The sequence below is a fragment of the Antechinus flavipes genome, chromosome 1, assembly GCF_016432865.1.
Source record: "Antechinus flavipes isolate AdamAnt ecotype Samford, QLD, Australia chromosome 1, AdamAnt_v2, whole genome shotgun sequence".
NCBI classification, from domain to species: Eukaryota; Metazoa; Chordata; class Mammalia; order Dasyuromorphia; family Dasyuridae; genus Antechinus; species Antechinus flavipes.
The window spans coordinates 465,838,501-465,863,497 of NC_067398.1; the positions used below are offsets into that span (position 1 = coordinate 465,838,501).

The 24,997-nt window shown below is 32.0% G+C and overlaps 1 protein-coding gene across 2 annotated transcripts in view; it reads right to left on the reverse strand.

The window, feature by feature from the left end:
• Positions 1 to 490: 490 nt before the first annotated feature.
• The window catches only part of UBXN2B (UBX domain protein 2B), a 36,778-nt gene continuing 12,271 nt past the window's right edge, over positions 491 to 24,997 (reverse strand). The window contains exons 3-8 of one of the 2 annotated variants that reach the window (XM_051970163.1): positions 24,055 to 24,214; positions 22,963 to 23,046; positions 14,221 to 14,330; positions 3,700 to 3,837; positions 3,125 to 3,286; positions 491 to 2,522 (exon numbers count right to left, since the gene is read on the reverse strand). In XM_051970163.1, the coding sequence (XP_051826123.1) occupies positions 2,360 to 2,522; positions 3,125 to 3,286; positions 3,700 to 3,837; positions 14,221 to 14,330; positions 22,963 to 23,046; positions 24,055 to 24,214 (817 nt within the window). In that variant the 3' untranslated portion in view covers positions 491 to 2,359. Of the gene's footprint in view, positions 2,523 to 3,124; positions 3,287 to 3,699; positions 3,838 to 13,634; positions 13,726 to 14,220; positions 14,331 to 22,962; positions 23,047 to 24,054; positions 24,215 to 24,997 lie in introns of those variants that run through there. The other variant, XM_051970164.1, reaches the window with a different exon arrangement.

The following is a 24,997-nucleotide window of genomic DNA, read 5'->3' on the forward strand; positions in this document are numbered from 1 at the left end:
GTCAACTCAACTTGGAATATGAACAGCTGGTTTCTATACTGTTTATCAATATACAGATAGTTTTGTTCTTAGGATACTATATACCTCTTTCCACCACCTTGTTACTAGCAGTACAGAAATGGAATAGGACTATGAAGGACATTTTCTTTCTTTTGTTATTGTTGATTTTATAAGCTGCTGTGATTAAATAATTCAGGTAATAATCTCATGTGATTTCTTCTAGGTCTTTAGTGTTTGAAAAGTAGGCTGAGTCTGGGGCTGGGAGTATATTCAAATTCTTTTCAACTTGATAATATCTAACAAAGCCTGTGTTTTGCACATCTTGGATATATCCTAATGATGTATCAAAGCAAAGTTTTTGTTGAAGACAATTATATTTTGAACAATTAGTTAAATACATATACCTGCATATACACATCTAATGACTTAATCTGACTCCATTCAAATAAAAATACAGATCAAAGAAAGTTTGAGTAAGAGAAACAGGGAATTTATCAAGTACAAATGTCTTTATTAATTAGCATAAACTGAAAAACATTGTTTATCATGCAAAACAACTATGACCTATTTTTTGAGATCCAAATTTCAAATAAATTATATTAACTCAATAAGCAAAAGGTCTTTCAGGAAAACAACATTCAACAAAGTAAAATAATATGAAGTATATGGTAAAGTTATCTCTTTTGAGGGAACAATTTTCTCTTCTTCCATGGGTCCAAGTATTTAGGAAGATTGTTAATGCACAATCATGACAGCCAATTTTATACATTCAGTTATGGCCACTCTCATCAAATGTAGAAGGAAACCCACAAAAATGAAATTTCAAAGAATATAACAGGATTTGGATTAAATTTCTTCACAATTTTTCATTTGCTTTTCACCAAAATGGTTCTTTCAAACTATTGGCAAAGTGTCAAGTGTCTCCTCTACTCTGAGTATAATTTGGGGATGAGAGGAGAGAGAATTCTCTCTCAAAGGGAAAGATTAGTAGCCTCATTATTAAACTTTCTTGTAGAGCCAGGCTGTTTATATCCAAAGGAAGAAAAAAAAAAATGAACTGCTTTCATAACAGCTTTGTAAACCTCACTTGCCCTAGTATTATAAATTTAATAAAATGGCAGTGACAAAGCAGACATACATTCCTAAATGCCCTTCTCATAGAAAGTGCTGCGGAAAGTTATATAAGCAAAAATGGTGACTTGGAAAAAAACCAAGAATTTAAACCAACACTTCACATGTAGCCTTTCATAGTCACTTATCCCTCCCATATCATTTCTAGTAACTCTTTTAAATATCTATGTGGACAGTATTTCAGATTAGAAGTAAATGAAAAGGACTACTATAATAGTAAATTTCCAGCTATAAGAGTTAGCTCTTTTTCTGGCAGTTCTGCTTAGGGTGGGGCAGGGCAGGAGGTAGTGTGTCCTAAGTTTGAACATGACTATAGATGACTTTAGGAAACAGTACAGAGTTCTACTAGTTTATAGAATTTGCCCACATCTCTACCTCTAGTACTTTTGACATTTATGTATTTTAGTTTGGTGTCTGAAATAGTAAAACAGAATAGAGCAAAATTATATATGCTTGAAGATCAAACTAGATTATATGATATCACCAATATACTCAATGCTTGATGGAGATACATATGTAAAAACTTAATGTGTTGAAAAATGACTTTGCATAATCAATTTGCTTCTAAATCAGAATATAGCTATATTTTCAATATAAATTATGGTAAAATTAAATTTCATTTAAGTTGATCAAGAAAGTTTTAAATGGCTTTTTGTCAACATAGCATCAAAATACTTTAGCGTAAATCTTACTAAATATAAGGTATATATTCAAAAACATGGTTCTATTTTTCCAGAGTTATGCACATTTTTAAAAAACTGTCATGTCACTGTGGAAATAATTAATTTTTAATCCAGGAATATGGAATTTATAAACATAAGAAGGCTCAGTTATAAAAAAAAGTCTAAAAATCCGAATGAATAATTACTGTATTGGACCAAATATTGGCTACTCCTGGATACAAGCTGTATCCCTCCTTTTTTCCCATTCAAAAAAGATCTATAGCTGAATGTTGGGGGAAAATTATAAGCTATATTCAGGTTTTATGCAAGCCATATTTGGAGGGAAAGTGTGGCCTTTATTTGAACCAACACAGAATAGAAAAAGTCTATTCATAAAATGGATTTAGATACACTGGAGCTGGAAGACAGAACAATAAAACTAAGATTGATCTGGGAAAAAATAGTTATGGTGATCCTATTTTTTTCTGCTGAAATGCTATTTTTTTCCTTTTAAAAAATATGGCACATTATTTATCCCACATGCTATTGCAGAGATAGGAGCAAGATCACTTTAGCTGTTGAAGAATCACAGTGTTAAGGATATCTGCTTCTTGAAGTGTCAGACTTTCATCAGTTAGCTCTTTGTTTGGAAATGATGTTACAAGAACAAAGCCAAGAGTTGCAAATTCAGGACGGGATTGTACAATAAATTCTCGGACATCCATGATCCTGAAGAAAGAACATCACAATAAGTTATGATTGAAAAGATTTTTTTTATTCTAAAGAGATTGAAGATATTTGAAAACAGAACTACAAATATTCTAATAATCTTATTTTATATGACTAATTTTTCACTGTGTAGATTTTGCCAAAAAAAACAAACAAAACAAAAGAAAAACAAATTCAAACCAGTCTCTTTTAGATTGATCATAAATTCTCAATTAGTGAAGTTCAAAATTACTAAGGGTTACATTATTAAATAATGATTCATATATTTATAATTTCTAAACATTCAATTCATCAATAATGCCTTTATATATTCTAGCTCTCATGTTTTAGAATCTATGGGGAAACTGCACTCTTTCTCGCTTTATTTTTGTCTATGTACTAAGATGTAGAAAACTACTTATCATGTGTGAAAACATTTGTTTCTTACACACTTAAAGGCACTTTTATTTTTCATTTTTTCAATGAATATTTATTTCAAAGGTAGCATACAAACCATTTATGTTTCTATACTATTAAAGTCATTTATTATTTTGTACAATTTTAAATCAGAATAATATATACGTATTTTATCTGATAGTTTAGACAGTACTATATTAGCTTACCTATGTGTATGGTTGAATCTTTGTATCAAGCGGCTTCCATCTGCTAACCTGATTTGAATTTTTGTTATTGGCACTGAATCATCAACAAGAACAACTGCATTTACTATTGACTTTTCCTCCTCTTCGGGGGAAGAAGGCGTACTGACTATTTCAGGTGTAAGACTAGGAGAAAACAGAAAGTAAAACGATTTCTGAACCAAAATTTGCAAGAAGCTAAAATTTTAAGCAAAAATATAATTAAATAAAACACTAACATTTCAGAAGAGAGAATTCAATCCCCCTCCCCCCAATTAATGTAGGAAAACTGATGATTCTCAATCCTCCTCCCCCCAAGGAAATTGTTATACACAACACAACTTCTGATTTTGCTGTTTTTCACTCTCTTCCTAGATTTTCAAACATAATTTTCATGGAATGGCTTTCATAATTCAAGAACAATGTCTCATCATTGATATTTTTATTTTTCATCTTTATTTCCCTCCCAACCCTATGCCATACATACACATCCATCCCCTGTGCCATACACATCTATCTATCTGTCTGTCTATAAAGAATTGTCTTTTTTCATGTTTTACCTTCCAAGTTTTTGCCCTTCTCCACTAAAAGCCTTGAATCGCAACCTAGGTTTTATGTATTCTTGTTCCTGGTGATCTTCCATATCCAAATTCACTTGTCCACCATGGACCAGTCGCTGAAGCTCCAGAGGAATTTCACTGGGAAGGGGGGGGCGGGAATTTAATGGTTATTATAACTAAATGGAGTGATGAGATAAAAAAATTAATACAGTAGCATAAAGTATAAATTTTCCATAAGGAAATTACAGATTGATAATATTCATTTCCTAAAACTATACTGGTTCATTAGATCATTCTAGAAGCTACCTTTAATTTTTAGCAGAACGCTGAACAAGTTACATTTGAATTTTTATTGATAAAAAATTATGGTAAAATTCTGATTGATTTGAAAAAAAAAAACTATTTTGTGATATAAGAACAACTCACATAGTTTACATGAGGTCACTTAGATTTACACATAATATTATGCCAATCTATGTTTTTTCTGTTTCTCACCATTCCTCTCTCAGTGTCAATTCTTATTGCAGTGAGAAAGGCATCACACTTGCTATTCACTTAGTAGCTGACTAGCTGAAGACTAGCATTGACCTGCTTCCAATCCCTGGTTCTGTCCCAGGCCACTACTGCTCCTGGTGAGCCACTATATCCAAAAGGCTGAAGAACAACTCTTCAGTCTTGATCCCTGGTAGCAACTAAGTGGTTTATTGACTATCACTAGTTAATGGCAGGATGGATTAGGGATTAGAAAAATATTAAGGCTCTCTTGTAGCTTGTTCACAAGCATTTTTACTTGAAAAAGAAGTTCTAAAAGTTAAAGGTGAATTTAAATAGGGAGTTAATGTGGCACTCCATTTACGTCAGTTCAAAAACTTTGGATCCTCAAGCTGTATTTCTTTCTAAAGACTCTTAACTAAACTTACCTTATGTTTCATTGACAGCATTAGCAAAGAGATTATTAATATATTTATAAAACATCAAACAGAAATGAATAAGGTTTAAATATAAGAACAGTGTAGTTAGCAGATACCTTCAAGGTTGATTAAAGTACAAATTCAGATCAAAAAGTTCCTGATAATTTGTGGGAAAGGAATATTTCTAATGTTTGAGATCTATTGATGAAAGTTGAAACTAAACAAAGTATTCAGTCTCAAAAACAATGCTTAAAAGTCTTAAACGGAATTGAACTTTTTTATTTATTAACTTTCTCAACCTATCATTTACCCTCACTGAGATGTCTAGTCCCTTGACTTCTCTCCACTCTGTCTTTTACTCAATTCCTCTGCTCCATTCTTTTTCTGGCTTTATTTACTTTTCTATCTAGGGTAAAATTTAAATTTAGCTACTTTAACTTTAATTAACTGTTTCATGTTTTCAACATCAGCTATTCTAAAAGTTTTACTCTCCCTTTCAGCCTCCCTATTGCTACCCTTATATATTCTTGGGATTTTCTGAGCATATTCTTTCCTTACATAATACCCCAAATGTTTGATAGACCTAAAAACAAACTACTGAGATAAGGCCTCCCTACTCAACAACAACTGCCAGGAAAACTGGAAAGCCTTTTCAGCAGTTATTAAGTTTAAATCAGCACCTTTTACACCATAAAGCACGATATGCTCAAAATGGACCTGAAATGAAATATTGCCCCTCAAAGTTTTTATAAGAGAATGGAAGGAAATATTCTGTATGGCTACACTTAGGAAGATAATTCTTCTGATAAAGTATTTTACATTTTCTTCTATTTTTAATTTTTTTGATTTTGTTTGATTGATTCTTGATGTCTCATTGAGTTATTCACTTCCATTTGTTCTGTTCTAATTTTTAGTGAATTACTTCCTTCAGATAGCTTTTTAAATCTCCTTTTGCATTTGACCAGCAGAACTTTTAAATCAGTTGCCTTGTTCATTAAATTTTTTCCCCATTTCACAAAATTTGCTTTTCAGGAAGTTGTTTCCTTTTTCCATTTCACCAAAATTATTTAAAGAGTGATTTTCTTCAGACAATTTCTGTTTCCTTTTCAAAAGCTTTCCCCATTTTTCTTCTCATTTAAGATTCTTTTTGAATTCTTCCAAAAGAACCTTTTCAGATAAAGACCAACTTATATCATCGTTTGAGGGTTCATCTGGAGACATTTTGCTTTTAGTGCCCCAGGATTTAAAGTCTGTTCTTCCCTGTCTCCATAAAAGCTGTCTATGGTCAGAGCTCTTTGTGCTTTTTTGCTCATTTTTAAAGGTTGAGATCTGCTCTGAGAGCAAAGGGGATACTGTCTCAACTTCCTCTACAGAAGACAGCAGCTACATAGCTGCCCTGGTGCCACTACCAGATTCCATCTCTACTGGGTAAGTGTGGCTAAGTTCCACTTATACTGAGCTGCAGGAGCTCACTATTTGCCTTTTGTAGTTGTGTTGGAGGTCTCATAGCTAGTCTGCTGATCCATTAGCTTCTGAACCAGCTTAGAGTAGCAAATGCTATTTTGACTAAGAGCCTCTCACTAGACTCTCTCTGCTTGCAGAGGTCTCTCTGCCCTGTATCTCAATCTCTATGACTAGTTATACTACATCTGCACTGGGCTGCAATCCACCCCCTGCCTGATTGAGACAAACCTTTCCTGAAATGCTTCCAAAATATCTTCGGCTGGAAATTTTTTACATTCCAAATATTTGTAGGTTTGGTTATCCCAAAACCCATTCAGAAGCTTGATGTGCTGTTGATTTGAGGGAAGCCAGGAAAAAGCTCAAAGACCTATTTACTCTCTGTCATCTTGGTTCCACTCCAGGAAAATAATTCTTAATCAAATATGGTATACATAGAAGTAATATAAAAAGTGATCCAAAGTAAAGGGCTTTACATGAAAAAAAAGCATTTCAGATAGAATAAAAGGTCTTCAAAGCAAGCATTTTTGATGAAAACTAAATATCCAAGACATATAGGGAACTGAAACAGATATATAAGAACATGAACAATTTTCCAAAACTTAAAGTGACCACAGGATTATAAAGAAACACACTATCAACAATCATCAGGAAGAATGCTCCAAATCACTAAGAATAAGTTAAATGCAAACTTAGACAACTCTGAGATTTCAACTTATACCATTACACTATCAAAAGTTAAAAAAAAAAAAAAAACCACGAAAATGTTAAATGTTGGAGGAACTGTGGAATGCAGGTTCTTTAATTTACTGTGGGTACAATTAAAGAGTTATTCAACCATTTTGAAAAAAAAGTGTAAATATGCTAGAAGCCACTAAACTGTACATACCATCTAACCTATCACTATCGCTGGCACATAGGCCATCGAGGTCAATGACAAGAGAAAAGAAAAATTAACACAGAAAATCATCATAATTCTAATCAATGCAGCTTCCAAATCTTGATTTCAAAAGGAATAATGCACAATGACCAGGAGTAGAATTTGTTAGAAAATAGGTATAGTAAGCATTGATTTCAGACAAAGTCAAACTTTAAAAAGACTCAATCAGAGAAATTGAGCCATATTAATATTGTTTTAGATGTATGTATGCTTTCTTGAAATGAAAATTGTTACATATTTTGAAATTTCCTGATTTTCTTCTGGGTACAAGACAATATTTTTTTCCCTTTTCTGTCTTTTTTTCTTTTTCTAGTTCTTTTTCTTACTCTGCATTTAAGTTTTAAATAAATGCCTTAAAAATGAAGGAAAAGAATGATTCATGACTTCTCGAAAAAAAAAAAAAAGATGACCATCTGTAGATGTGGAATGTGATGCATGTTAGTCTTGATTTATTCTGCCTAACTGTATACAATGATAAAAGGGAAGGTGGAGAGGGAAGTATCACTAGAAAGTGAGGGACAGTTTTATTTTATTTATTTATTTGTTTTGTGCTGAGGTAATTGGGGTTAAATGATTTGCACAGAGTCACACAGCCAGGAAGTGGTAAATGTCTGAGACCAGATTTGAACTCAGGTTCTCCTGATTTCAGGGCTGGTGTTCTACCCACTGAGCCACCTAGCTACCCCGAGAGACAGTTTTAAAAAGAATTCTAAAATATTAATGAAAGTTAATTTTAGAAAAGTATACAATTTCAAAATTTCACAATATTTTCTTCAAATATATCCATTTCCTTCCTTCCTAAGAGAATTGTCTCTTCCATATTTTCTCAGACCAATCCCTCCAATTTGTACTCTTTAAAAAAAAAAATTATGTAAGTATGTAAGTTTGTGTATATATATATATGTACACACATATATTCATGCCTGTATGTATAAGTGTGTGTGTGTGTGTGTGTGTGTGTGTGTGTGTGTGTGTGTGTGTGTATTCTTTCTTCCCTCAATTTGGGCAGCCAGGTGGTACAGTGGCTAGAATTTCTGTTGGACCTGGAGTCAAGAAGAGGAGTCTTCCTGAATTCAAATGTGATCACAGATGCTTACTAATTGTAAGACCCTGCGCAAGTCACTTAATCCCATTTTCCTTAGTTTCCTCATCTGTGAAATGAGCTGGAGAAGAAAATGGCAAACTACTCCGGTATCTTTGCCAAGAAAACCCCAAATGGAGCCATGAAGACTCAGATATGACTGAAATGATCGAACAAACCAAATAACAACCCTCACTCCCACCATTTTCCTTTCCAATTCAGAATGGAAGAAAAACAAAACTTCTGTTACAAATAAGTACAGTCAAGCAAACTAAATTTCCACATTTGCCATAGTAAAAAGGTAAAAAAGTCTCTGTACTCTGAATCCTTTAGATTTCTATTAGGAAATGAATAGTGTGTTTTATCATTAATCTTCTGAAATTATGGTTTGTCTTTATACTAGGTTCCTAATTCTTTCAGAGTTGATTGTCTTTACCATGTTGGTTGTCACTGTATTAGAACTGTATTTCTGGTTTTTGTCCCTTCACTTTGTATCAATTTATATAGGTATTCCCAAGTTTCTCTGAAACTGTCTTCTTTATCAGTGCTTAGAATACAATAATCTTCCATCACATTTGAATACTATTACTTGTTTGGTCATTCCCCACTGGTGGATACCCTGTCAGATTCCATTCTTTGCCATCTCAGAGGAGTTACAGATATTTTTGCATATCCACTGGTAGAATCTGTTTTACTTAGGACTAATATTTTCCTTCATTTAGCCTTATTCTAGGATTCTCATTCTTTTTTTCTCTTTCCTTTTTTTTTTCTGATGAATAAAATGTATTTTTATATAATATATGTGTGCATGTGTGTGTATTCTTCCCTTTAATGAACAATTTGGTCTGAAGATGTCAAGTGCTCTTCCCAACCTTTCCTTTTTCTTTGTAAATGTTTCCTGTGTAACTATAAGAATTTTCTTTGCCTGCTATTTTAAACTTTTTATTCTTTTATAGTGGAAGGTGCTAATTCACATGTGAACTTTCTGTCTGCTTGTAATATTTTTTAATTTGACCTGGAAATTCCCAATATTGGTTATAATGTTTCCAGAATTTTCATTTTGGGGTATCCACTAGGAAGTGACCAGTGAGAATCCTGTTATTTCTATTTTGTTTATGGTTCTAAGATATCTTAGTAGTTTTCTTTTTAAAATTTCTTAAAACTTTGAAGGGAGGGAGACTATGGCTTCAGGTAATAAAATGATTTTTAATTTTTTTTTCTCATTACATTTTCTTTAACATTTATTTCCCTGCAAAATCCAATATATTCTTTTCCCTCTTTTTCCATTCATCTCTTGATTATGAAGATGTTAACAGATTCCCAGCCCTTATTATTAGACTCTCTAAGATCATTGATGAAGATAGAGTTCTAAAAGAACACATCTAGCATCTCCCCATATTTGAATTTATATAGTTTAACATTGTTTAGTCCCTTGAAATTGTCCGTTGATGTTTATTTTTTATGTTCCTCCTTGATTTTTGTGTTTGAACTTCAGAGTTTTTATACATTTCTAGTCTTTTCACCAGAAATGCTTGGAAGACCTCTATTTCATTAAAGATTCATTTCCCCCCTCTGGGATTATACTTGGTTTTGATGTATAAGCTATTCTTGGCTTCACCTGTTATTCTACAGCTTTTTCATTCTTTTATAGTGTTAGCTGCTAAATCATATATGATATTTCTTTCTGGCTGCTTGTAATATTTTCTAATTTGACCTGAAAGTTCTGGATATTGGTTATTATGTTCCCATGAATTTTCATTTTGGGGTATCTACTAGGAAATGATCAGTGGGAGTCCTTCTATTTTCACTTTGTCTATGGTTCTAAGAGATCTTGTCAGTTTTTTTTTTTAAGACTTCCTAAAACTCTTTTTTTGGATATGGTTTTCAAGTAGTTCAATGATTTTTCAATTTTTTCCTCCTTTTTCTGTTTTGTAGGTCAGTTGTATCTGCCATGAGATATCTTACATTTTTGTTTCCTACCCCAGTCATTTTGACTTTGTCATAATATTTCTTGTTGTTTCATAGTCACTGACTTCTATTTGGTCCACTCTAATTTTCAGGGAGTTTGTAAATGGGATAAGGTCTTTGTGATAAAATAATCTAAAATAATCTCCCGTGCCAAATTCGGAATTCTTTTTTCAATTCTTTGTTCCATAGCTCTTGTTTCTTTTCCATTTTTTTTTCTTCCAGTAAGCACTCTTATTGAATTGATAAAAACATTTTAATTCTTTTAAAAAACTTTTACTTCAACTCTTCCAGGAATTGTAAACTTGTGCCTAGGAAAATTTATGGAGATTTCTTTTTATATTGATTACTATGTTAATTAGGCCTCGGTTTCATTATTTTCCTTTGGTCTCTCTCTTCACTGGAATCAGCAAGATACAGTGGTTGTTTGAATAATGATTCTGAATTCTAAGAATTTAAGTTCAAATCTTGCATATAACAATGGACAAAATCATTGATCGCCAGGGATTTCAAACAGTGATAGTCAGTCAGTCAGTCATCAAAGATCTATTAAGCGCTTTACTAAAGAAAAGCACAAGCATATTGTATATTTCCTTCTAATGAACTGAAATTGTAATGAGGAAGTCAATGTGCAAAAATAAACAAACAAACAAAAAACCAAAAACTATACACATCAGATAAAGAGTAAGTGGAAGATAATCTCAATGGGAAATCTCTAGTTGGAAGTGGTGAAACAAAGGAAACCCAAAAGGCCTCTTGTAGAAGGTGGGATTGGAGCTGAACCTAAAAAGAACCTGGGAAGTCAGGAGGTAGAATGAAGAAGAGAGAACATTACAGCCATGGGGGATAACCAGTAAAAAGGTGCAGAGTTGGAAGATGGAGTTTGTGATAAAGAGCAAGAAACTAAGAGTTGCTTGATCATAAGAATATTATATGAAGAGGGACAGCTAGGTGGCACAGTGGATAGAGCACCAACTCTAAAATCAGGAGGACCTGAGTTCAAATCTTACCTCAGACACTTCCTAACTGGGCAAGTCACTAAACCCCAATTGACTCAGAAAAAAAAAAAAAAGAATATATGAAGAGTAAAATTTAAAAAGATTGGGAAGTTAGAAACAGATTCAGTCTGGGAAGGATTTTAAAAATAAAAAAAGATTTTAAGTTTGCCCCAGGAGGTAATAGGGAGACAATTGGTGTTTACTATATAAAAGATAGAAGAATTAGGTGACAAGGTCAGATTTATACTTTAATAAAAGCCTCAAAGAGTGTTATACTAACTGGTTTGTAAAGTCCTTTCTAGTTTAATTTCTATTATCCTAAAGAAAACTATCCATTCTATAAGGAACAAGAAATGAATTTCCAGGAATATTTGTAATCAATGGTTCTACAGGTACCGGAATTGTTTTTTTTACAAATCTAGATTAGATAAAATATAAAAAGAAAAGTTATTTTCCATATCTTTCTATATTTTATAGGTATAAATAAGTTTATTGCTAGCAATGTTAATTTTTAAAACCAAATCTATATTTCTCATCAGTTTATTGAACATAAATTTAATGGATCTAGGAGTTATTTTCTCCTTTTTTCTAGATTATCCAATTATTACTATGAAAGAACAAAACTTTAATTAAAGCTCTTTTAATACATAAATAAGTAAAATTAAATTTGAGAAGCTACCAAACAGAAAACCTTTTCTGTTAATGGAAATAGTTTATTAATATTTGTTTAAAATAATATTTATATTTTAAAACAGCTGTGGTAGGATTCTGGCAAGCTTTCTCCTACTATGGGGCCAGGGAAAGATTAAAGGTAATAATCTTGAGTAATAAAAGTTAAACTAGGAAAAGTGGGGAGTTGTTAATCTAAGTGAGTTTTTTACTCCTAGTACCCTGGACTTCTGATTTATAAGCATTTAAAACATAATTTTAAGTTGTTTGATTCAAACCCACCATGCTACTTCTTAGCTATCTCTCTTATCAATTTCATACCCACATTTATCTTTTGTATAAGCAGTTTTGAATGCAAAAATCAAATCTATACTACAATCCTGAAAGGTTTGTCAATAAATTACCCTGTGATTCTTATCTTCTGACTTTTCTGTCCAAAAAAATTCACCTTCCACTAAAATATAAGCTTCTTGAGGGGAGAGACTTTTAGTCAACAAATTTTTATTAAGAACACTCAATATATGCCTGGCGTGCTAAACAATGAGGATACAGAGTAAAAACAAACAAAAAACCAGTTACTGCTCTCAAGGAACTCACCATCTAATGAGGGAAACAACATGCAAATAACTATGTACAAAAAAGATATATACAAAAATAAACTGGGAGACAATTTCAAAGGAAAGGCACTAATATCAAGGAGGTCTGGAGAAAGGCTTCTTGCAGAAGTTAGGTCTTCCACTGAGACTTGAAGGAAACCAGGGAAACCAAGAAGCAGAGAATTACAGGGATGGGAAATACTCAGAATTCAAAGATGGAATATCCTGTCTAAGATATAGTAAGGAGACCAATATCCCTGGATCACAGAGTACATGGGGACGGGTAAGATGTGAGAAGACTGAAAAAGTAGGAGAGCTCCAAGTTATGAAGGGTTGTAAAAGCCAAAACAAGGTTTTTGTATTTAATCTAGAGATAACATGGACATGCAAATTAAAACAACTCTGAGGTACCATGTCACATCCATCAGATTTGCAAAAATTACAGAAAAGGAAAATGACAAATGCTGGGAGAGGATAACAAAATAAGCACGCTAATACATTGCTGGTGAAGCTTTAATTCCAAGTATTCCAGAAAGCAGTTTGGAACTATGCCCCAAATGCTAAGAAACTGCTGATAACTTCAGATCCAGCAATACTGCTACTGGGCTTATAACCCTAAAAGATGAAAGAATGAGCAAATGGACCCATTTGTCCTTTTTCATATCAATTCATATTCATATCAGTTTTTTTCATGGTGGTAAAAAATTAGACACTGAGGAGATGATCATCAATTGTAGAATGATTGATGTAGTCTAACAGATTACTATTGTACTGTAAAAAATGTTGATAGTCATGATTTCAGAAAAAATATGGGAAGACAAATGAACTAATACAAAGTGAAGTGAGCAGAACCAGATCTACACAGTAACATCAATTTTATAAATAAAATAAACTGTAAAAGACTTAGTAATTATTATCAACACGATGACTCAACATGATTCCAAAAGAAACTGAAAAATGTTTTTTCACCTTTGTAAGGAAAACTGATGATTGAAGCATAATTTCTCTTTTTCTCAGAAAATGACTAATGTGAAAATGTGTTTTATACAAATATGCAATGGGTTTTATATTTCTTACCTTCTCAATGGATGGAAGGAGGTTGTAGGGAAGTGAGAGAAAATTTAAAACCAAAAATAAAATAAAACAATGAAAAAAATATGGTACAACACAAATTACATTATTATCAATTCATATTTGACAAGGGCTTGAAAATAACCTCTTTACAAATCCCTAACTACAGAGTATCTGAGTATAATTTGATTACATTTTTAAAAACTGAAAATATCTAACATTATATCCTCTTCTCGCACTAACCTTTTGAAATCTTCTGCCAGTAGTAAATGCCACTTAATAGATTTCTAACATAAGTTGCTGAATTTCAGGCATACATGCACTGAGAGTCACCCTGTCAACAGTAAGCAGGACAGTGGCTTAGTGGAGGGGAAGCTACATACTAATCATTTAGTGAATAGTATTAAATCATCAAGATTAAACAGATTTGGTATAAAAGAAACAAATCTCTCACTTAGAAACAAAGTATTTTTTATGAAACAATTTTCTTGTGAATTTTCAGGAAATGGCAACAATTGTCCCTTCTACTTCCCAAAGTTATTTACATTAACTCTGCCATGGTTCCTATAGCATATAAGCATTTAAAACATTGGCAACTTTACAGTAGATAAATTAAAGCATAAAATAAACTATATATTTAGGAAGTAATCTCTTGATTAGGAAGAAACATATAATGATTTTTCCTTGTATACCAAAAGCTTGATATTTCAGTAGCCACTTCGTGAAAACTCTTAAGTAAAGTACTGAATCATAATGGTTTAACTGAAAAAAAAATCCCCATTTTTTCAATACTGAATAAAAGACAGAATATCACTAACATATAGCTTACCCTCTTTTAACAGACTCCAGGAATTGGGCATTTGTTGGATCAGTGTAAGATCTTAATTCTCCATCATCTAAACTGAAGCCATTGCTCCAAAGTTTGAGCAAAATTTGCACCTATTGAGCAAAAACAAATCAATGAAATTTATTGTAAAAACAATACATTTTGATCAAATAACTATCTATATTTCAAATATAAACTTACTTAACAACAAACTGAGTCATTAATTTTTAGGATGCACTAATATTTATGTCAGTGCCAAGAGACAAAACATATTAGAAACAATTCTTTTTCTTGACAGATTATATATTTAGATTGCAGGATGGATATACTTTGCCAAAATTATTTGTGAGTCATAGAGTCCTGGATAATGTCTTTAGAAGCAAAACTATGTAATAAACTATACATATTACTCAGAAAGTTAACATTAATTTCATTTTTTATAATCAATAACTTGGATATCTTATAAAGGTAAATTTTATTAAAATATGCACTTCCTCAAATAAGTGATACTTTTTTTGGTACTGTGCTTTATTCTAATCTGTACTGAAATATATACATACTTTCAAATTCATAATTTTCCAGTATATCAGAGTTGGCAGGGACCTTAGTATCCAACCTAGCAAAATATAAACTTGAAAAAGAATTCCTTATATAATACCATATTACCTGTTCATTCAGCCTGTTTCAAAATCTCTAGATATATTATTCTTTCAAACTTGAGTGAACTAGATCCTTTTTCTATTTAAAATTTTTTTAAAAAACACTCCCAAAATGAAGCACCCAAACCAAAACATACTCTAGCCCCCAAAAGAAAAAAAATATCAATAATCCTTTTTGTTATTTGTCATTTTCTCCATCAACTCATTTTGAGCTTTTAGCACTCTGAACATTATTATTACACTATCATGACACACATTTATGCTCATGTATCACATTCTACATACAGTCTTTTCTGATTCCCCAATCACAAGTGCCCTCACTCCTTAATTAATACATCTTTATTCTCTCTATACTTACATATGTATTTGATCTTTTTTCCATTAGAAGGTATATTCCTTGAGTATAAGGATTGTTTAATTTTTGGTATTTGTATCCATAGTACCTAGAATAGGGGCTGTCACAGAGTAGAAATTTATTGTTTGTTGAATGAAATTATTTCTTGTGTTTTGTTCTAGCTTTTGTACAAGAACATTTGTAAGTCCACCAACACAAAGTTTTATTCTGATGTTCTTAGGGGTAGACAAGTAGAGAGCATATGCAGACTCTATTATGGTAGAAAGGCTTAGCATATAGGTTTGGTACTAGAATGAGTCTATTTTCCAAGTGTCAGTCTAATTAACTAATGAAAGTCATAATAGAAGTAAGCAGGCCACCTGGTGATGAATCTGTTTGGTTCAGGAAGCAATGAAACAAAGAAAAAAGTGGCTTTTAGTTTTCTGCAGTCTGCTTCTACATTTTTAGTGATGGTGGAAGAGAGGTAAAAGGTATTGAAGGGTGCGAAAAAAATCAGTTTTCAATAAGTCAACAAACTTTCATATGCCTTTTGGTATTCTAAATTGTGAGATGCCTGTCAAATGACCAAATGAGAACATATTGCTGAAAAAATCCAATGAAATCAATCTAGATATTCTTGTTATGAATGAAAAATAAAAGAAAGGAGGAAGGTATAGCAAAATGGAGGAATGGTTTATTGCTAAACTTGCTGAAGATGAAAAGAAAGGAGTTGATGGAGAGGATTTTACCATATATATCAAGATAACAAGAAACACAAGAAATTTACCATCCACTTATTGTAGCAAAAATGATAAATATTTGTAAAAAGGCCAACATGAAAATAACTGCAGTTTACCAAACAGATTTGTAAGGATGGAGGTCTAGATTAATTCTGAAAAGAAACTTCCACAAAAGAGATCAGAAAGAGTACACAAAGCACATTAGTCAGCCACAACAACCTTACTTGCCAAAGCAATGATGATGATGGCTATCAGCCTTCTCTAAGACAACACTAAGGAAGAATAAAAACTAATTTGTAAACTCTCACAGAGTATGATGGACAATTATGAGCAGCACTATTTCATAAAGCAAGAAATACAGTATAGGGTAAGAACCAGTTTAATGAAAATTAGCAAGATATCCAATTAATCAAAATTACTTCAAGTGCATTAAAGAAATGAAAATAGAAAAACTATAAGCAGAAGAAAAAGGGGGAAGATCTTTAGAAATAAATTAAATTTTAATCATCAAGAACAAAGAAACCACCATATTTGGATTCTAATACAGACCCAGATATTCTTTTAAAGGAAATAGAAATAGCATTATAGAGAATAAAGATGAGGAAAGCAACTGGAATATATCAAATGTTAGAGGGGAGATCCATGCTGAAGGAGATGTAATTATGAGGACAATGAAGGTCCTAAAAGCAGAAAAAGTTAAAAGGAAGGAAAATTTTCTAGATTTTATTCATACTAAAAAAGACAACTGAGAGAATATCAGTAACTGTTAAATTATATCCCTAATGTCTTATCTAAACAAAATCCTTACGAGAGTCATTTACACACAATTGGGAGTATTTTTATTATGGATATTAGCAGGGAACAAACAGGTTTATGCAAGTAATATTCAACAATAAATCATATATGGATTCCTGTGCTTACTGAATGCTGATTATTAAAAAACATTTGAATTAGCAGAACAAAATGCTTCCTTGAATTTTATAACAGATTGTTTCCCCTCCATTCATCAAAATCACTCAAGACTCTTTGGAAGACTTAACAAAAGAAATAAACCTCTTCAATAGTCCCTTGAGAATATACATCAGGCGAGGCATAAAATAGGAAGATGCTCACCAAAAGTATTCACTACTGTGAAGAAAAGAGATTTAGTGCAGAATCCAGGTCAAAGAGAGATTTCTTAGGGATGTTGAGATCCTCCATATGCTTCTGTCTGCAGACTGACACTGTGCTGATTACATCAAGCCCCAAAACATTGCAGGACTTCCTGGAAGAGATCTATAATCACTTAAGAGAATTTGTCTTTACTATGCACATAGGTAAAATCAGCCCGATGAAGAATGTCTATTGGCCAGGATATAAACATATCTGAACAAACAACTTGTAAAGTTTGTTCATCAACATCTATTATCTGGAATAGACAACATAGTTGCATGATGAGTTTGGTTCCAAATTAAATAGGAGGAAAATAACTTGGATGATATTCAGAAAATTTGCAAAGTTCCTTTACTGACCTCAAAGTTTGCATGTAAGCAAAGGGCCACCTTTTAACATCTGCATTCTACCTAGTACTGCTATATGGGAATAAGACATGGAACATGATGTTATTCAATGATTTAACAAATGAATGCTTCAATAAGAGCAATGGAGAAGCTTGTGTGATGTGAAGAAGGTACCACACTTAACCAGTAAAGAATTTGAAGAAAGCAAAAGTAAAAGACACCATCAAAGGATTGATAAGAAGAGAAGATGGTCTGGTTACATGGCAAGAGCAAGGGATAGCAGATGGTCAGCAGAAATGCCTTACTGTTGTCCTCATACTGTCAAGAGACTGTTAAGGAAGTTGGTTTGAACACTGGGTAGACCGCCAGTTGCAAATTTTATGTGAAAGCATGGACAAGACTTGCACAAGAGGAAAGGCATATGTGGGCAGCAATATGCTTTGTTGGAGGGAACTTCTTTGTAAGTGTGATCAAATATTTGAATTATTTAAAATCTAATTTAAATAGGGCACTGAATAGAAATTGAATTAAGAGCAACATTGGTCTCCTTAGACAATTCCTCTATTTCTTGCTCGGTAGAATTGTTTCTTTTTAAGTCTGAAGGATTTCATTCTTCAGAGTTTGTCATCCCTCCTAGGCAAAATTCCCTTGTAGTGCATTAGGTCAAAGGATTGCATCTATCCTTTCTTTTTTGAAATCTTTAAAATATGCTCTCCAAAATATAGGGTGCATATCGAACCATTTCTAATTTTCCTTTCTTTTTCTGTCACAAATTTTAAGACAAAGTGGCCAATTTCTCCTCAAAGGTCTTACCATTTCTATCTAAGCAACCAGTTCTTTCCTCTTGGTTAAACAGATACAAGAAAGATTGATGCTTGTTCTTTAGCTTTTTGAAGGATGAAATAATCATTAAGGAAACAACAGAAGGCACTCTAACATATATACTTGAAAGATGGAACATATAATATGGATAGTCTGGCCCACAGAGCATGCATAGAAAGTCTCTGCTTTGGTCTAGTTTACTACATGAAACTTTGGGTGCCTGCTTTTTGGTCATTTGTGACTGAAAGACTTATACTATGAGATGATGAAAAGTCCCAAAATTGGCTACTGAGCTAAAAAGAACAGATGACTCAAGAATTTGCAATGGAAGATGTCAAAAAGTTCCCAAATCAGTTGTGAGCCAGAATTCAATAGATATACAATAGGAGCAACTTGCCTCTCTGCACTATTTTTTCCTTCATGGCTATGACTGAGCTACTTCCCAAGAATTAGATGGAGGAGGGCAAGGGATAGTTAGCTTCTTTCTTTCATATGATTGTGGCAACCACAAGCACATTAATACCCTGCTTTGTACTCATTCCTTTTTGAATTTCAGTGAACAAGCAGCTCAGGATTAGAAATGTCCAGGCAACTGCGAAAGGTATGAATATTCTGATAAAATTTTGATGTGGTAGTTGTGGAATCCCAGTATTGGCAGTAGCTGGTGACAGGGGAAATGTCTGAATTAAGAATAAAGAGCAACAATAAAGTCACACGGGTGTATAGAAAAGTTACTCAAGGAATGCAACTGTTGTAGGAAACACAACTTCTTACAACAGAGAAAAGTACTGGTTATATACCCAAGAAAGGAGCTGATCCTCGGGGTCCATATGAATAACCTGCCCATCAGAGATCTACATTCAGGAAGAAATGTATGTGGATTCTACGAAGGAAGAAAGGTTACCAGCAGTACCAGGAGTTGTGATTTACCCTTCTGTCACAAGTATTCCTCACTTCATGTGCTTTACTGCCATTGTACTCAAGTTTGATTCTACTCTTTCCATGGATGCAGTATATATTTGTGGAAGAGTAAGATGGGGACTGGAAGGGAAATGTTCTATTCCAAGTGTTCTTACTATGTCGTTTTGGTAAATACCTTTCTTAAAAGCTAGTTAAGCTGATTATTTGTTAGAAGGAAGCATATTAGTGGAGGTAAAAGAAATATAGGTTGAGAAGTACAAACCCATATAATTATCCCTAGAACCTGAGGAGAGCAGATATACTCTTAGGTTCCAACTTTAGAGTGAGAACTGGGGGAGTGACAGAGGAGAGGATGTTAAATAGTAAGCAAGTATAAAATTTATGAAATGTATTGTTCCCTTGGGCAAATCACTAATCTCTAAAATAAAGGTACTACAGCAAAGTAACAGTTTGGTCATGTATACTTACTGTGTATGTAATTTATACTTTAATATATTTAACATCTACTGGTCATCCTGCCATCTAGGGGAGGGGGTGGGGGGAAAAATTGGAACAAAGGGTTTGGCAATTGTCAATACTGTAAAACTACCCATACATATAATTTGTAAATAAAAACCTATTTTTAAAAATAAATAAAATAAAGGTACTAGACATCTTTAATACCTCTGGGGTCCTTTCCAGCTCTAGATCTATGATTCAATGATGGGATGTTCATCACCTTACAAGAAAACCAACTCTATTTATGGATAGCCTTATTAGTAAGTTCTTTTTACTTCTGCCTCTCTGTGTTTTTTACCTATTAATTAGCCTTAGTCTTATCCCTTGCAGCTATATAAAATGTTTAATCCTTTTTCTGGATAGTTCCTTTAATAACAGTAGTATTGATATAGCATTATAAGGTATTGCAAAGTGCTTTACATATGCCATTTCATTTGGTCCTCATTATAAAAGGTAGGGGCCATAATTATCTCATTTGCAGATGAAATAGTGAGGCATAAAAATTAAATGACTTGCCTAGAGTCACACAGTTAATATATGTCTAAGGTAACATTCAAACAGATCTTCTATGCACTATACTAACTTACTAACTACAATATTTGAAGTAGATGTTAGAACCCACTGAAGTCTTTACTAGCTAGGCTAAACAAACTTAGTTCCTTTAAGTATTTTTCATCACCTGGTTTCAAGTCAATTACTTAATGTAATTAAGCAATCAAGAGTAAACATTCAACTTTTTATTATTCAGAGCCAATTTAAACTAATGAAGCAGATGATGTAGAGACATTTTAAAAATAATTTATAAATTATTCCCTTACATCTCTAGGAACTAGGCAGTACAAAAATATTAATTATGTAAATTATATTTCATCTTCTTCAAATTATTACCTTTTAAAGTTCCTAAATGATAATATTGGAAAGGGACTGCAAAAAGTAATTTTTGCAGTCATTAGTCACATGATGAAACTTCGTTCCCATCACCCTAACATGAAGCCTCTGAGGTCTTTGGAGATATATAGCATAGAACAGGGATTTTTTTAAAGGGAGGCTTTCAATGGTACAAGAAGTTCTAGTTGGAGAAACATCCTGTAACAGTGATAATGGGCAATTAAAAACTAAGAACTTCTGCATTACCATGAATTAGCATGACAGCGACATAATTAAGATTCTAGACTCAAGTTTTTTATTCCCCCTGATTGTCTTCTTTTTATTCTAATTTTTACATTTTTCTTTTGCTTCTTAGCACCAAAATTGGAGAAAATCAGAAGGCAAACTCATTATTTACACAATTCATTTAGTTACCTTGATAGAGTATAATATTAAAATTTGCATAGAAATTTAAACTTTGTTCCACTTTTAAATTGTACTTAACATTCTTCCTTAACTGGAACATTAAACTATGACTATTTTCTTTAGGAATCATAAAAGAATCTTAAAATTCTTTAAAGGATTAAATTAAGTTGATCAGATAACTTATAGTTAACGGAGATCATTATATTTTAAAAACATCATCCGTTATGTCCAACCATCTCAAGTCCAGTTTAAACTTAAGCTCATGATTCAGTCTAAGAACTAACCAATGGCCCTCTAAGATGCCATTTTATAGGATTATTTTCCTATGATATTTGGATTTTGCAACATTTAGAATTCCTGCTATCAAATTTCAAAACCATTTTGATAAATGGTGGAATACTGCAGAAACAATATTATCTCTTCTCATAGCCAAGATCCTTGGACAAACAAATTTTAATACATAATACATTATTTCCTACTAGCTTCATTGTAAGAAAATGCAAACTGTTGAAAAGCTATAAGGCAAGCTAACATTCTACTACAACAGTATTTATAATAAATGAAAGCAACCAGTATGTTGTCACAAACATGAAATTGAGAAAATTACATATATATATATTTAAGCATAATAGATTTAGAGTATGAAGTGACTTTGAAAGCCTTAGAACACAATTCGCAGAGTACTTGTAGAGTATATCAGAAGTTCTAAGTTTAAGTTCTCAAGCTGACTTTGTTATATGCAATTCATTTAAACTTTTTGGTTCATTTTCTCAGTTGTTATATGAGCATCATAACTGCAGCATTTATTTCAGAGTTGTTATGAGGATTAAATCTCATACACATACACACACACACACACATACACACACACACACACACGACTTTACAAGCTTTAAAAAAGTGCTATATGAATATTGGTTATTATCTTTAAAAATATTATAGTAAATGATTTGATTAGCTTAGGTTTGGTCTTATTTGGAAATATTACAAGACATATGTAAGTGGTCTTCCTTAAACATTTTTTAATGATTTATTTATATAATTTAAAAATATTAGGTTCTCCCTCCCCCCAAAATTTTTGAAATATTTTTTGCAGTAAAAGTTGTGAGTTTCATCTAGAATCTTAATAGTTTTTTCTACAGAGATAAAGCAGATCATGATAAAATTAAACTTCTAATATCAGCTGGGATTAAAGATAAGGAATGACATCTTTAAAAAACCCCCATAATGAAGGACCTCAATATCAATAGGTAGCCTAAGATTATGGAATACTTATTTAAGTCTTTATCTTTACAATTGGAATCAATCAATAATAATTTTAAAAAACCCACCAACAAAACACAGACTTGAAAAGTATATAGCTTATAAATTATTTTTAATTATTAATTTTACTTTGGGGGCAGCTAGGTGACCCAGTGAATAGAGCATCAGCCCTTAAGGCAGGAGGGCTTTAATTCAAATTTGGCCTCAGACACTTAACAATTTCTAACCGGTTGACCCTGGACAAGTTATTTAATCCCAATTGCCTCAGGGAAAAAAATCATTAAAAAATTTACAGTGAACAATTTTAAAAAGAAGACAACAGTAGTAGGGATTCTATATATATTTAGGAAAAGTTTTAATATAAAGTGTACTACTTTATAATAAAAAACCTAAGTTCCAAATACTAATTTTTCTATTATTCCCAGTATGATTTTTAGCAAGTCCCTTATCCTCCTTGGCCTAAGTTTCTGCATGTATAAAAATGAATGGGAGGAATAAAATGGTCTAGTAACTTCTAGCTCTAATTCTAAATTCTAAGATCCTGTGAAAAATTCAAAAATACCATAAACATTCTTAAATAGATAAAACAAACCAGAACCCCCAATCAAACAAAATCTTCCATCTATAGGAAAATCATGATTATTCTTTAAATCATAAAATACTGGTAACTACAAGTCAATTTTTAAAAATTTATAAATTTCAAATATTTCACTTACATCTTGCAGCTGATTTTCTCCATAGACATATTCTGATCTCTTTCGAGAAGAATCACCCAATCGATATCCACCACCCAAAAATGACTAAAAAAATTAAATTTATGTGTAAGCTCAAATTTTATTTAGTTTTAATGTTAATTAACACAACCATTTAAGAATTAAGATTATTTGTAATTAGGTTTGTTTGTCTAATTAATTTAAAAAGCTTAATGTGAGGCCAGAGACCTGTGATAAAGCATTAAGTTAATTTTTCTGTGGAGAAAAAAACAAGAGACTTAAAAGTTAATGATTCAGTTTAAATAATCTTAAACACCGAAAAGGGAATTAAGTAAACACTAACATTTATTTACTATGTGTATAGTATATTAGATTAAATTAACTGTAAAAAACTTTAAAAGTAATGGTTTTACAATAATAAATATCTCAAATTTGATTGAGATACCACAGAAAAGCACCAATTTAACATAGATTTTACAAGTTATATTGGAGAACTGACATTGAACTTATTTTTAAAAATAGTTTTATTTCAATGTGATGGCTCAGCTGTATCTGCAATTTTTCAAATTTAAGGTAATATAGTTTATGAGCTAAAAACAAGACATATGTAATGAAATCATCTACCTTATATTCATAATTTATGTTCTTGAAGATGGTTATTGAATAATTCTAAATAGATTCTTCTTCAGACCACATTTAGCTGTTCTTCAACACTGACAAGAAATTATTTAAAATTCTTAATAGAATATTTCAATGTGATCATTAGCAGTGAACTGAAAACTAAAACTTAAACTTCATTTGTAGCATATAAATTATGTAAGCACTGAGATAATGAGCATTCTTCACAATGCTCATGGCTCAATCTTAATAATTATGAAACCACAATAGACAGTTTGAATGAAATGAAATATTTTAAATGTCTGTAAGAACAAAAAAGAAAGAAATATATGTAAATATAATCAAATGAACATGTATAAAATACTGCATTATAATGCACAAAGATTATAAAAGTAGAAGAAGTAATCCAAATGAAAATCATGAAACCTTCTAGATTTCAATTAAGGTCTAGTTAAAAACATTATATTTGTCACTTACTTTAGATTTGTTACTATCACCTGAAGCTCTTGTGTTTTCATTTAGAGGAACTGCACCATGTTCCTTTGCCTCTTTGAAAAGTTCATTCACAATTTTTCCAGTTGTCTTTGAGGATCCTGATATATGTAGCCCACTGTACTCTTGTTCACTTGAGTATAATCTTTAAATATAGGAATATGAATACAAACTATTAACAGTAGAAGTAAATTACTTTTTAATGAAAACACCTAACTTTCCACCATATTATCAAATATTAATTTGTAACCAATCATGCTGTAAAATAAGTCATTTAATTAATTTTCTTGGTATCTTGTAATGTACAATGATGTTTATTAAAGCCTGTGAAGAATAGCAAATTCTTTTCTGTTACTAAATGGGTAGGGAGCTAGCAGAGGGGACAAACTGACATGTTTATATAGAAAACATCATAAGAAAAGGTATAATTTTGAGATTCTTTACCAGTATAGCTACTTTTTTGCTTTCATCTACATATTTGGAGCTAAAGCTTAGGTAGGTGACTATGTGTGCATGTAGACATGTAAAAATATGTAACAAAGTTATGGAAGCCAAAGCAAAAATTCAGATTATCAGATTATTAAATTTACTATTAGACTTAGTTTCCTTGGATTATAGGACATCATCAATCAATCAATATTTGTTACAGCCTACTAAGTGTCCAGGCACTAAAACAGATTTTAATGTCAAGGCAATGTCATAGATTAAGCATTAAATTTATTTCAAGATCATATCTTATTTGAGGAACAAGGAAAACACATTAAATAAAAAAGAGAAAAGGCCAATATTCTAATGAATAGGTGTGAGATATATATTTATAACTTTTTATCTTTTCAGATTCATGTCTCACTCTTATCAAAGAGTTCAGATTCATGCTCTTCTTGCCTTTCAATATTTTAATGTTGTTGCCTAAACATCTTTGTTATTT